General features: G+C 44.0%; 1 protein-coding gene across 1 annotated transcript in view; it reads right to left on the bottom strand.

Moving 5' to 3' along the window:
- The window catches only part of LOC144728659 (B-cadherin-like), a 45,668-nt gene that overhangs the window by 17,249 nt on the left and 14,033 nt on the right, over positions 1–14,386 (bottom strand). The window contains exons 3-8 of the mRNA XM_078608239.1: positions 11,782–11,846; positions 6,736–6,915; positions 5,179–5,334; positions 4,492–4,636; positions 1,843–1,997; positions 260–394 (exon numbers count right to left, since the gene is read on the bottom strand). Coding sequence (XP_078464365.1) covers positions 260–394; positions 1,843–1,997; positions 4,492–4,636; positions 5,179–5,334; positions 6,736–6,915; positions 11,782–11,846 — 836 coding nt within the window. The remainder of the gene's footprint in view (positions 1–259; positions 395–1,842; positions 1,998–4,491; positions 4,637–5,178; positions 5,335–6,735; positions 6,916–11,781; positions 11,847–14,386) is intronic.

The following is a 14,386-nucleotide window of genomic DNA, read 5'->3' as shown; positions in this document are numbered from 1 at the left end:
CTCCAAAGTAGTGATATTTACACACCGCACCAGGTACTCATTCGAGGCCGAGTCGACCTAAAGGAGGCCCAGGACCAGTTCAGATATGGCCATGAGCGGGAATCGAACTCGGGTAGCCGGGGTTCGTAGCCCCAGCAACGCACGTACATGCATGTACACCGGAATAGACGTTACGTGGCGTAGCGCGAGATGGAGTTGTTGAGCGCCCTAGAAAATCCAAACCCCCGGTCGACCTTTGCGCCGCGCGACCGCTACTTGCCTCTCTGACGACAAAGAAGGGTGCATTGTCGTTGATGTCGACGATGGTGATGACGCTCTTTGCCAAGGTGGTGAGGGCAAACGGCAGCCCTTGGCTGTCCGACGCCTTCACTGTGATGGTGTACTCCTCCGTCACCTCAGCACAGCAAAAATAGTTGCGCGCGTGCAAGCAAACGGACGCTTTGACCGGCGCACAAAAAAAATCAATGAATTCGTGAAATATGAACGCGATGAAATTGTCTAAAAAAAACGCCGCACGGACTAAATCGTGAGTTTGAGTTCCCTTTGGATTTGATACACGGATGGTTCCCACTTAGCCAGATGCCTGGCTATTTATGCAAGGGCACGTGATCACAGCAGCAACAACAACTAAAATATTCATTAAAAAAAACATATAACAATAATAAGCTACTTTCAAATAAATAATGGACGTAAGATAATTACTTCCCGTTCAATGTTTTTCTGATAATTTTTTCGCAGGTTTATATGACTGCTGTGGATAAAAACTTTAAAAACGGGAACAAACACATCTCAAAGCACTGTACAATAAGATGACAGCAAATAAAAATATACATAGTAGGTGGTCGTGTGTAAAAACAACTTACAATGAAGGGCAGAAGTAAGATGGTAAATTATCTATGCTGCACTGTTGCAGAGATACTTAATATTATTTTAGCATGTGATGTAATCCCAAAGATGGGTAATCTCGATTACAGGCAAAATGTGTTTTGCACTATACCGTACGAATTTGTGTGCACGAGCAAAAACACTTAAAACGAAAAAACATCTTACGAGACATCTGGCCAGTGTGGAAGAGTAGGCCTAGTACCCTCTTAGAGGAGCTCTCCAGAGCTCCACCAGTGGCAGTCTCTTGTGGATGCACTTCTGGCAGCAGTGGCGTCATCAAGCAATTGCAGGACTACACCTTTATCGTTGTTAGTGTTAATGTTGATATGTTACAGTATTACAGTGTAATTTGTGTTGCTAATGCAGGTGATGTGTCACATTGCTGTGGTTGATGTTGTTGATTTTAAGTGGGAAATAGCAAAAAATCTGTATATACTTGCAATTCACTTTGCAGTTATATTCCAACTTTTAATTTGGGCACGTTGTTGAGAATAGTTCTCACGCTTTAATGCAACTCGGTTGAGGGAACGTGCGATCTCTACCAAGCGTTCTCCTTTCTCGTGCCCTTTAACGATGTCCATCTTCATCACCCCGCTCATAGCACGCTTCGATTTATTCCGCTGGATTAATAGCCGGTGATGTTGATTTACACTTGCTACGCATGTTGAAGGGGGTGCTTGAAGTGAATGGAAAAAATAACACCGTAAACAGGGACACAGGGAGCGCACGCTAGCAACCGTTAAACAAACCGGAATGAAGAGAACCGGTGATGCGGGCACGCAGCGTGGTGAACGGTGCGCAGTACGCCGACCCACAAGCCCCTTGTTAATGGCACCCAACTCAAATTTCGTTAAAGCAAAAAATTCGCAAATCGCCAGTTCGTAATTCGAGGAATTCCTGTAGTCGGTATCTCGCTGGACTGCAAATCCATCAGGAGGGCGCTGCTCTTGCACTGACCTCTCGATCCAGCACTGCACTCGCCACCTTGACTGTGCCCGTGAACATGTCCAGGGAGAAAATATTCGACCCAGAGATGAGCTCGTACTGCACCTGCCCATTCATTGTCTTGGGGTCATCGGCATCCATCGCTATGATATTCATGACCGTGGTACCTAGACAAGGGACATTGAAATGTATTTAATAAAACGTGTCACTTTCGCTTGATTATTCTTATAAAGATAACATAGCCCCGCAGCAGCCCACAGCACTTGTTTTGTGCATTGTGGTTGCTCATACAAGTACTATACAGGCTCAGACCTACTTAGCTTTTCGAGGTCCGATTAGCGCAAGAAGTTCAACATACATACATGTGATGGAGACTTGGCTTCAACTGACCAGTTAATCATAATCTGAGGCAAAGCCCTGGGCAGATATTAGTATGAGACTCAAGAGATGCTTTGCCAGTGAGTGATCTTCAGTGACAAAGCCCTGGGCAACAATTGACTGGCAAGGAATGTGGACCAGGGGATAAAAGAGGAGAGCGAGAGAGGAGAAGAAATTCTGTATGCTGAGTGCTGAAGCGTGGCGTGTTAGCTGGCGTATGACCAGGGATGTTACATGTGGGTCATCTAATACAGACACTTTTGCTGAACACAGCGTGAGCTAAATCCTTTCATCAGTTGGCCTGCGTCTACGATTCTCCTTCGGGCGCCATGAACCGATTCCAAAGTCGGGTGCAGACGCCTACCAAGTCAGCACAGGCTTATTGGGGAATCCTCCTCGTGCTTGCCAGGAAAACCTTCCCAAAAGCCGATGAAGACACCATCAACTGAAGGTAGCCCAGCCTCTCGCTTGTTACAACCAGGTGGGCTGATATCCTTCTGCACACCGCAGGTGCAGACGAACGCACTTCCATATGGGTCGCTCAAGAGTTCGAACACCTAAGGGCCACGGAGCCATATCCTAGCTCAAGTTGGGGAGGTGACAAGCGCAGCAACAGGGGGAGATGAGACAGGGGTTGAGAGAGATGAGACAATAGGGAAATATTGTTCAGAGAAGCTGGAAGAAGTGGTGGCTGCTGCCATCCGAGATATGTCTGCAGCACAGAGAGAGAGCCGCTACAACCCCCGTGACGATGGCGACCAAGGGACTCGGGGGAGGTTCTCTGCAAGCCATCTGGCTATCATGAGAGATTCGTTCATGAGGCGATCCACATATACAAACACAGAGACAATTTTAACCGAGAAGATGGATTCAGGCTTAGCAATCATTGGAAGGACGTAATAAACCATTTCGATACACATTAGGGTGAGTTGAATAATACATAGTGTTATATTAAAATGTATAAAGTATAGGGTGGTTTACAGCAATACAGTATATAATTTAATGTTGGGTTTATCTATGGCAGTATATAGTACTGTATATGCTAAGAGAATAAAGTTTAGATGGAAGTATATTATATACTTCTTACGACGTAGAATTGTAATTTATTATTTGTTGTTAGTAACTCAGCTTATTGTAGAGTATAGTAAGTATCAGTTTATATTTTAGTTTTTTATGTAGTTTTTTACTTTGGTTTTCTACATGGTTGTTTGGTAAATGCAGCTACATATCATTAACATTCCTTTCCTTTATTAACGCTGTTCCTTGCGCCCCCCCGTGGTGCTGTTGATCCTGCATAATGCATGGGCATAATGGGACTTTGAAACCCCTCCGCCCACCTCCTACGCATTGCCCATTGGTATGCTAAATTCCTCTTCATATGCACATTCTTTTGTTAAGGCGCTCCTCCTCGCTACACCTATATAAGCTCCTAGCTTGATAATGTCTCATTCTTCGCCTGAGGACGGCTGCTTGCGTTGTGGCCGAAACGTCGTGAGAATTGTTTTATTATGTTTTATTTTTATTATTTTATTACTTCCCTTCTACGTGACTTTACCGAAAGAACCAAGAAGATGAATCCCTGCAGTCACGAAAGCTTTAAATCGAAACAGAACAGCACAGTTAGTCGATCGGCAGGTCACGTGTGGTGGGGTAAAGTGCGGGTTCCAAGATGTCTGGCCAGTGTGGAAGAAGAGGCCAAATAATATTCTCTAAGGTCTCTCTGGAGCTTCCTTTCATTATACACTCTTAAGTCAGCAGTGGCATGAGCTATTAAAATATGAAACTAAACTGTTAAACTATTTTTTATTTTACCCAGGTAAGGTCGACTGAGGTATATGGCTCTTTTTCAGAAGCGACCTGGTCACAAGTGATAGCTCAACGAAGTGGCTTATCATGTGGAGATTTATAGCAAGCAACTACTGTAAATATTTTTTTCTAAATGTGAAGGGAAAAACCGGAGGACTTGTAGAAAAGTCCACGCAACCATGGTGAGCGAGACATGCAAATTCCAAATATACAGACGTCAGGGTTGGGATTGAACCCACAAACCCACGAGCATCCTTGTATACCAGGCAAGGTCGTTAACGTCTCGCCACCACGGCACACTCTTGCCACCGCTATTGATTGCAGGACGACACCTTTACTTTTAAGATACATCAACCCCCCTATGACGTTATTGCTCTGCATGGCAGGCCGATTCCCTTGGGCCTATTGTCTTCTGGTTTTCAACAGCTCGCTGCCGCCTCCACTCGTGGTGATGGACGCGCAACCTGCTTGGCTTACCGACTTGAGAGTTCTCAAGGACAAAGCCAGCCAAGGAGGTGACGGTGAATATTGGGAAGTTGTCGTTCTGATCGATGACAGCGATTGTCAAGTTGCAGGGCTCCTCCACCCGCCTGCCTTGGAGAGAGAATGCGTGACCTTGCAGCTGTACACACACACAAAGACAGAAATCCCTCGTGTAGCCTTAACAGACTGTCTGAGCAAGTGTTGTTCGCGAGCACCTATGAAGTCCGGCACGGCACACGAGGGGGTGGATGGCCAGCACCTCGCCCGGCCACCTTTGTCTCCCTAGTGGCGATGTTTACACACTGCGCCAGGTACTCATTTGAGGCCGAGTCGCGGTGTTTGAACTGATTGAGATAATCGTCACAGGTGTTGGGCCGCGAATGGAAATCGATCATCAGGCGACAGCCAGATTTAACTGTAGCCTGATAATGGTAGTTGTAATTACAAGGCGAAACATCGTACTCGATTAATACATATTGTGGGTTTACTCTCTAACACACTGGATTGCTGAACTCGTAACGAAATGGCACATTTTGTTAACGTGACAAACTTTACCAATTGGCTGTGTCGGGTGGTGGCGGGTTTAACGCCACATTTATATTTACGTTATAAAACCCAAAAACCTCTATTATGGATCATAGTTAGTGTTCCCGTGAACTCCACTCGGTGAAGGCGACTCACAGTGAAGACACTGTACTCCTCGCGGTCCACAGCTCGAGTCAGTCCCAGGAATCCTGTTGCTGGGTCCACAGTGAAGAGTCCAACGGGGTCCTTGTCAGCGCCAACGCCCGTTAGCTTGTACCGCACGTCGATGTACTGATTCTGGTCAGATGTGATCTGAACAGTGGAAATGTGGATAGAGACTTCGCCAATGCGCCGAGGGGGATCGGTTGGGATGGAACCTTTAATTATATTATCTACATTTGTAATGGTCAATATCTCGTTTCAATCCGATTTGTTGTTCCCGTGATGTCATGAGACCTATTTTAAGAAGCTATACTTGGCACAGTTTTAAGTGAAACCTAACACTGTATGTCATTGGTAAATTATTTGTAAAATTTGATCTTCAACTTATTGACGAGCTGAAACAATCATGTCTACAATCACTTGTAGACATGGCAATTCAATTTGTTTGGCTATATCGGGTGGTGGAAGTTCATCACATCATTATTTAGTGGAACCAAAAAATCAATGATGAATCACAAAATAGTTTGAGAAAACCTGCATGTTATATATCCTGCTTTATAAACACATACTATCTTTATATTCATAAACTAGACTTTTGCCCATCCAAGGACGGGTGTATTGTAGTAAATCTGAAACTGGCAAGCGAAAAGCAGACCGTGACGTGATATTCATTGCATCAATTCGTATGCAATTTGTAAGGGCGCGGTGACACAGACCTATTTAATTTAAAGGTAATAATCCCTTGTTCATCATGACGTCCTTTTTACTTTGATGTGTCAACAGCGTTACAGAGATCGCGTTACGTGAGGGTTCTGCCTTTGTAGTGAGGGTTGTGAGTTGACGCCGAGGAGGGGGGAGGAGGCGCCTCGGCCCCCCATGTTGAGTGACGTCACCCGCTAATTATTATTAATGGAGGGGGGGTGTCCATTTGGAGGACGCTACCTTATAATGATTTTTAATGAGGGGGGCTGTTCGATGTGGAGTGACGTCACCTGCTCATGATTATTAATGAGGGGGAGGGTGATCCATGTGGAGTGACATCACATGCTCATGATTATTAATGAGGGGGGGTCCATGTGGAGGACGTAACCTGTTCATGATTATTAATGAGGGGGCCTGGTCGACGTGGAGTGACGTCACGAGCGTTGCACACAGACATTGCTGGCTCATTATAGTAGGTAATACTAATGGGGGGGGTGTCCATTTGGAGGATGTCACCTGCTCATGATTATTAGTGAGGGGGGCTGTTCGATGTGGAGTGACGTCACTTGTGCATGATTATTAGTGAAGGGGGGGAGTACTCCATATTGAGTGACGTCACCCACTCATGATTATGAATGAGGGGTGGGGGGGTGTCCATTTGGAGGACTTCACCTGCTCATGAATATTGATGAGGGGGGCTGGTCGATGTGGACTAACGTCACGTGCGTTAATGACAGACAATCCTGGGTAATTATAGTAGGTATACCATGGATGTTTCTCATTGTTTGTCAAGGTGACAGAGGTTTTTGGTGTGCTGAATATACTCTGCTGCCGGGTTGAAACACTCACCGAGACCGGATACTTTATAAAATGGTTCGCATCGTTTTCAGGAATGCTAATGGGGGGGATATTCCACTGCCTCTTAACGCGGTGTTTGTTCTTGACTGTGAAAAGCTCGTGCCAGTGGAGAGATCTTCCAATCGACACGGCGCTCCTGTTCCTTCTGAAGCTTCTTATGTTGTCGGCCACCTGTGAGATTCAGACGACAGTGCCCTGGTCATGCTGCTAATTCTCAAAAGGACAAACACATCAATTGGCATGGTTGGCTACGTACGGTGCGAAAGAAGTTCAACACACAATGTCAAAGTTCATGGGCAACTTAATTTATTTTATAAAACTATATTTGGATCAATTTTGAATATGGAATAGATTATACCTTTATGATACTGCTGTTCTGCCACATACCACAATTAAAATAATGTAATCTATAGTATTTGTATATTTTGGTGGGGAGGGGAAGGCGGTGGCATAGTGGTTATCCCACATTACTATGACCATACTTCACTAAGTTGGTCAGTACAGGTTGGAGATCGGCAGCCCAGGACCAGTTCAGATATACGTTCCACTGAGTGTTAGCAGTGACCGAAAATCACGGGGTCTCTCTGTTCATTTCACATTCCCCGCCACTCTGCTCATTAAGGTGAATCTGCACTGCACTACATTTTAACGTGTGAGGCATTTCACACTGCATACATTGCCTATCTATTGGACCTTTTTGCCACGATAAAAGAATACAAAATAAATAAAAAGTTTTACCCTTTCTGGCAATAAAACAGGTGTTAAGATTTTTCAAACAAGTCTGCATTAACCACCCATACTTGTGGCAAAAGATGCAAGCAAACATGCTCTGATAATTACATATGCATTGTCTTTTAAACTGCTTGGCCAACACCAGAGACAGCCTTCTTTATGGCCTTATCTCACCTGTGTCAGACTAGAAAATGCCAATATGTGAACAGTACAAAGACAATCCAAGTATCAGAGCATTTATAGCTTGGGTTGAGTGTATAAATATAAACTTAAAAAAGGGAAGATCATGTTTGAAGAACTCCTTAACAATGTGCATATTGGGGTTGTTTCCCTGGCTACCTCCTCTTTCAGCCATGCCCCCTTTTTCTTGTACCCCTGCCCCTTCATTTGTTATCTCCGCCCCTTCCTCTTGAATCCCCGCCCTTTCCTCTGTAGGCCCTGCACCTTCATCCTGACACTAGTTTAAGCTTGATTTGTTTTCCTTTCCCCATGAGACTTAACAACTCTGGGCTAAAGCCGAGTTGATTTGAATGAAAAATGGGGTGAGTGGGCAGTGGTGGGGGGTTGGTGCCCATAGACTGATATATTTAATTGTCATGCAGCAGACAAGGGCACGTCTGCTTTTTGAGAAGAAATGCATTTGCGTATCAGCAAGCTATTATACACCACTTATTAAACGAAATAATAATAACCTTGAATAGTTGTGATTAGTTTCTAGCTTCTTTCTCATATAAAGGCTGTGATTAAAGGGAAAACTTTTGGAGCTGACTTTTACATAAGATGTGCGCCATCGGAAATACCTGCCAATGCATTGAAATTAATAGGGCTGAAAGTATTATTAAAAACATATTAACAACAACAATGTGAGAATCCATTTTATGGCTGTGAGACCCTCAACATTGTGAGTCTCAAAGGTAATCTTTGAGACTTGAAATGTTTGGGAGAGTGGTGGTGGTTTTCGAAGGAGTGGGGAGTGTCCACCCGAAACAGTGGTCGTGGGTTATTATGGACAGAAGCCTGACCTTCAAGCCCCGCAAAAAAGAGATCTGTGAAAATACCAAATCAAGAATTAATCTGTCGCAGAAACTTGCAGGTAGGACCTGGGGCGCTTCAGCTGAACTGCTGCAAACTGCCGCCATCTCACTGATTAACTTGGTGCCAGAGTACTGTGCTCCAGCCTGTCCAGGAGCTCATACACAACATTTCTAGATGCACAATTCAATGGCGCAATGCGCATCATAACCAGAACACTGAAACCGACATCAATCCCCTGGCTCCCTGTTCAGGCAAATCAAATATTCGTTTTCTTGCCAACGATTACCTACCGATCAACCAAGACCTCAACAATGTACCTCGCTGCCGACTCAAGCCCCGATACCCCTTCTGGGTTCGTGCTGCCACAATCCTAGAATCTCACTCAGATCCGGAAGAACGTTGGCAAGCCGAGTGGAACAAAGTAGACGTCCAGAATAAATGCCTCATTAGAGATGCTGGTGAAACTATCAACTGCATCAAAACATCAACAGGCCAAAGAGTACGCATCTCCATCACAGATGGAAAATTTAAGACAAGCCACAGCGCTACTATGGCCATGCAAGCCAAACTATGGACCATATGGTGAACTACTGTAGTCCATCCTCCTTCAATGGAGGAGGAATAGCAAAACTACATGAACGCTCTCTTGAAGCCCTCTCGTGGCTAGCAGACCTCTACATTGGCATTTAGCTCCGGGACATATTGGCATGCACAAGTATAGAAATAAAAGAGTGATAGTCGTGGGTGGGGATGGTAGGGCTTCAGCGGCTTCACGAAGACTACGAAAATTCCCCTCTAGAGCAATATGAGACTAGATGCCGAATTAAAATGTACTGTTTAACCTTGCAGAAACATCACTTGAGGTGGTAATTGCACAATACAACACGATCGGGATATTGTGCTGAGAGTCAAACGTGGAAAATAAAATTGACATGACCGTGCGCAAACAAAGCCCTGGAGGGAACGATGCCCAATAAGCAACTCTGATTACGCTTTGGCAGCTGCCTTCATCATCATTCATGGTAACTAAACGTAAGCAAGGGGCCATTAAGGCCTTCATGGGGTTCTCCTGCTTGCCAACAACAACAACAAAATGGGTCATATCTATTTAATTTTAAATATTCTACCGGCATGATTGATGATCTTTCAAAAGTAGAAAAAGGTGGCAAAGGTGCAGCCCTCCAATTTCTTGCTCACACCACTGCTGGTGGAAGGGCCATTCTAGAATAAATGTTTGGCCTATTCGTCTATGACAGAGAATCAGTCATCTTGGAAGAGTTATGACAGATAACCAGTACAAATGCAAAGATGCCAACGTTAACCTTAACAGTCTATAGGAGGAAGTGCTGTTAGCGAGCACCTATGAGGGCTTGCATGGCACACGACGGGGTGGGTGGCCAGCACCACACCCGGTCGCCTTTGTTTCCCAAGTGGCGATGTTTACAAATCGCACCAGTTACTCATTTGAGACTGAGTCGACCTAGGGGAGGCCCAGGAACGGTTCAGATAATTATCATCGTTACTGGTATTGGCGTGAGTGGGAATTGAACTCGGTTTATAGCGCAGGGGATCAATCGCTACACTACTGCTGCCCATATAGCATGTGACAGGTAAAAGAAAATTGAAAAAAGTAGATCACCTGTCGCATAATACCAACAAAAATAATGGGTATTTTATTTTTCAAGAAAGGATAAGAATACCTGAGCCATATTTTACATACAAATATACACTGTATTGCCATTATTTTAATACCGTGTACCGGGCCATGTTATTTACATTATTGTAATTATGTTTTGGGGTGAATAAATATTCCGGAATTCCTTCAATTAGCAGAGCATTCAGAAAATTGCACGGGATATCTACTTCTGGAGTCACCTCAACAGGCATCGCATAACAACGCAAAATAATCAGCCTTTCTTAATATCACTTATCTATGCTTATATATATAAGTGGTTTGCTGCATGACAATCATCTGATATCGTGTATTTATATGTTTTTTACCTCAGACCTGAGCCAGGGGCAATATCAGCGGAAAATATAATCTGGTGTGATGTTTGTACGTTGGTCACTTTGCTATCAACTCATTACAATTGATAACTTCAACGCACAGCACTACACGAGAGGGCTCTGTTTCACTGTTCCATTATTTGGACTCACTAGGAAGTGACATTTAGGTCTTGAGAGTCCTTCGCTATTCAGTTGCTTCACTTGAAGACCCTCGTCCGATTGGTTTCTAGCCCTTAAAAACAGGGAGTGTGTGTGGGGGGGCTTTTTTGACCATTTAGCACAAATAAACATATCTGGATTCGAATTAACGATGATCATTTACGCCCAGATGAAAGTATTGGTTGTATTTAAGGTCACAGGAAAAATATATAACACGTAACAGGTGGGCCTCGAGAAGGCTACTGTGTCCCACCCACTCAGTGCTCCAAAACCACCCAACCAAAGTTTTATTGTATCCAATACAATGCTTCCTTTTAAGCAAACAACACTTTTACACTGAGTTACTGCTCTTCGAACTTTGCCATTGAACTCAATAACCAAAGTTCAATTCTCAGCCATGGCTAACAGAGTGGCAAGTGACGTCTGGACCGGTTTTGGGCATCGCCATTCACCAAATTGCACTGAAACTTAGTATGAAAGATGTAACACATCATATAAATATGGTGTTAATGGAGTGCATTTGATTTAAAACAAAAAAGTCATAAACAGTATAACAATCAGTGCCCAGTGATATCTGAAGTATGACAGACAACCCCTGCTGACAGATAGGGAAAATGGCGGCCTTCACCCAGCAGGAGATAAACAATGGGCCGTTTAATTGTTTTTTTTTGTGTACTATAGTAACAAACACAACACCTAGCAGATTCGTACGTGTATTGCAAATCACATGCAAGAATGAATAAACTTGCACTCGATCACGTAAAGAATTGTCTCAGATCACAGCTGTCCCTGCAGCAGCTGGCACGAGATGACTCAGCAACTGGCTCGGCGATAGGAGTTAGTATGCCATTCGGGAGCAATGATTGCAATGTGAGTAATTTGCGGGTACTGTTTCAATTTATTGCAAATTTGAACCGAGATTTACATTTTGCTTTTATTATGATGGGAGGAAACCGGCAGAACCTGGAGGAAATCCATGTACAACAGGGGAAGACCGTACAAACAGATATCGAACCCAGCGTCTTCTTGCTGTGCCAATCTGCAACCGTCAACAATCTGTCACCATCAACGAATATCAAAGTCGAATTGCCTTTCGCTTCATACCTTGTTTTGCAGCGACAGATTAGTTTCCGAGTCTTCTGCTTCAAACAACTGAGCCAGATTATTTCCTGGAAAAGAAAAGAGGCAAATAGTACAGGTTCATGGTCTCGTTTGATAATTGTCGCGAATTCCATAATGAAGAGTGTTCAATTATGATCAACAATCCGAACCACACGGCATTTCTCAACTCAGAAAGATGCCAATCAATACACTCTATTAGGGTGATCTATGTAGGGTCAATAAAATCTGTACCACTTTGTGGGAAGTTTCTCGTCGCCTTTCTCTGGATAGAATGAGCCTGCAGCAAGCATATGGAATGTCCTCATATGGCTCAACACTGCCAATGTTGATGCGCTATGCCCAGCACCCTCTGAAAATATGTTTGATCGCAGTAAATGATTGTGGAAATATGAGTTGGCACTTGATTTGTAATGGCTAAATGAGGCTGTCATCCGTGTACAGTACATGCTGTCTGAGGGAACCATCTTGCAACTGCAAGGCACACACATTTAATTTATAATGTATAAACTTTAAACTTTGTAAATACAGGTTTTACTCGATCCTATTATAAAACATCAAACCCCAATGTAAAATTGGCTTTCGTGACCAATATCATCCATAATAGAGGTTTTTGGGTTAGATCACGTAAATATATAAATGTGTTGTTAAAACCCACCACCACCCGACACAGCCAACTAGTAATGGTTGTCACGTAAACAGAACGTGCCAATTCGTCACTAGTACAGTACGCCGGTGTGTTGGAGAGCCAAGCAACATAATTTAAGTACCACGTTTCGCCAGTAATTACAACTAGCTTCATCAAGCGACAGCCAGATTTGTGGAGAAATCTAACTGTTTGGTTCCATATATCGAGGCGTAGATGTGGTGATCACTCTTCTGCGCTCTTGTGCAAAGTGTACATTATGCGAACCCTCTGATCTTGTCCTTCCTGTCTATTGTGTGTATTAAAATAGCCATACCAACGGTAGTCCCTATTGAAGTATGCTGCCCTTTATAAGGATGCATTTAAATAATGTATTATTTCATTACTTGCTTCTACGCAGCACGAAGGCGGTAGCTGTCCATGTTGGATTTGTCATGCACAAAATTGTCACAATCTTGATTTGTAAAGCTAATTCAAGTGCTCTAATTCCCAGTGTACTGTTCCAGTATATAGAACGTTTATCACTGAAACTATCAATCCTTTGAATACTCTGCATGGGGCTGTACACTGAAGGAACAAGAAGCACATTCGTATGTTTTGGTAGACCTCATGCAGGATTTGGAGACCACAATGTTGCGGTCTTCAACAAGGCATTGGACTACTTGCTAATTTTCTGGAGTGAAAATTGTACTTGTAGTTTTCACTGTGGCAAACGCATTATCATTTTGTTTCATAGAGGACTCTAATGGGTACAAGTTGGATAAATAAATGCACTGGAATTAAAATTTGATTTAAAAAAACGTGCAATATTTGGGATCAATTAAGAAATTATTTTAGAGTATATACTATATCTGATTTCAATGATTTTTTGCAAACAGAAAGATATTTATTTAGATATTATAGACAGTTGTGGCAGCATAGCACACGAGAAGAGTGTGCGGCTCGTTCGATGCACGGCCAACTTTGTCACCCAGTGTGGCGATGTTGAAACACCTCACCAGGTACTCATTTGAGGCTGAATTAACCTAGAGAAGGCTCAGGACCAGTCAGATATTTGTCACTGATGTTGTGCCATGAGTAGGAATCGAACTCAAGTCACCGGTAATTTAGCACAGCTTGCTAACCACTACAAAGACAAAGATCTCCCGTATAGCCTGAACAGACTGTTGAGGCAAGTGCTGTTAGCGAGGACCTATGCAGGCTGGAACGGCACACGAGGGTGTGGGTAGCCAACACCACGCCCGGTCGTCACTACGACACATACACACATTCACACACTCAAGCAGTCGGCGTGTGTGAAATTCACCAGTGACACCTGCCCTGGGCCAAAATGTGATTTTTTTAAAATTAAAATCACGATGCAGTTCATGTGAATTGACAGCGAGTAGATGGACACTGTTCATATTGCCTGCAAAAAAAAAGACAATGATCTCCCTTATTGCCTTCAACTGAGTTTTGGAGTGCTGATAGCGAGCGCCTATGAAGGCTGACGCAGCAAATGAGGGAATGGTTGCGATCCGCATGACGTTTGGCCACTTTTTCCTCCGCACTGCTACTGTTTACACACCACACCAGGGACTAATTTAAGGCTAAGTTGGCCTAGAGGAGACCCATAACCAGTTCTGCAGAGGACTGCATCCCCGTTCCGAATCGGGCATGCATATTGCCTGACCATGCTTTACCACTCTAGTCAGGGCTGGTTGGTGAGGGGGGACAAGCCCGGCTTTGATATCACTCGTCACTGATGTTAGGCGTGGCTAGGAATCGAGCTCTAGTCGCTGGGCTCATAGCGCAGACAAAGGTCCCCAATATAGCCTTAACGGATTGTTGTGGCAAGTGCTATTAGCGAGTATCTATGAAGGCCAGCACGGCCAGAACCACGCCCGGCCGCCTTTATCTCCATAGTGGCGATGTTTGCACATCGCTCTAGCTACTCATTCGAGG

Source organism: Lampetra planeri, chromosome 29 (genome assembly GCF_965212315.1).
Source record: "Lampetra planeri chromosome 29, kcLamPlan1.2.h2, whole genome shotgun sequence".
In the NCBI taxonomy this organism is placed as follows: Eukaryota; Metazoa; Chordata; class Hyperoartia; order Petromyzontiformes; family Petromyzontidae; genus Lampetra; species Lampetra planeri.
The sequence above is the reverse complement of the archived record's forward strand: the minus strand, read 5'-3'. Positions and strand labels throughout refer to the sequence as shown.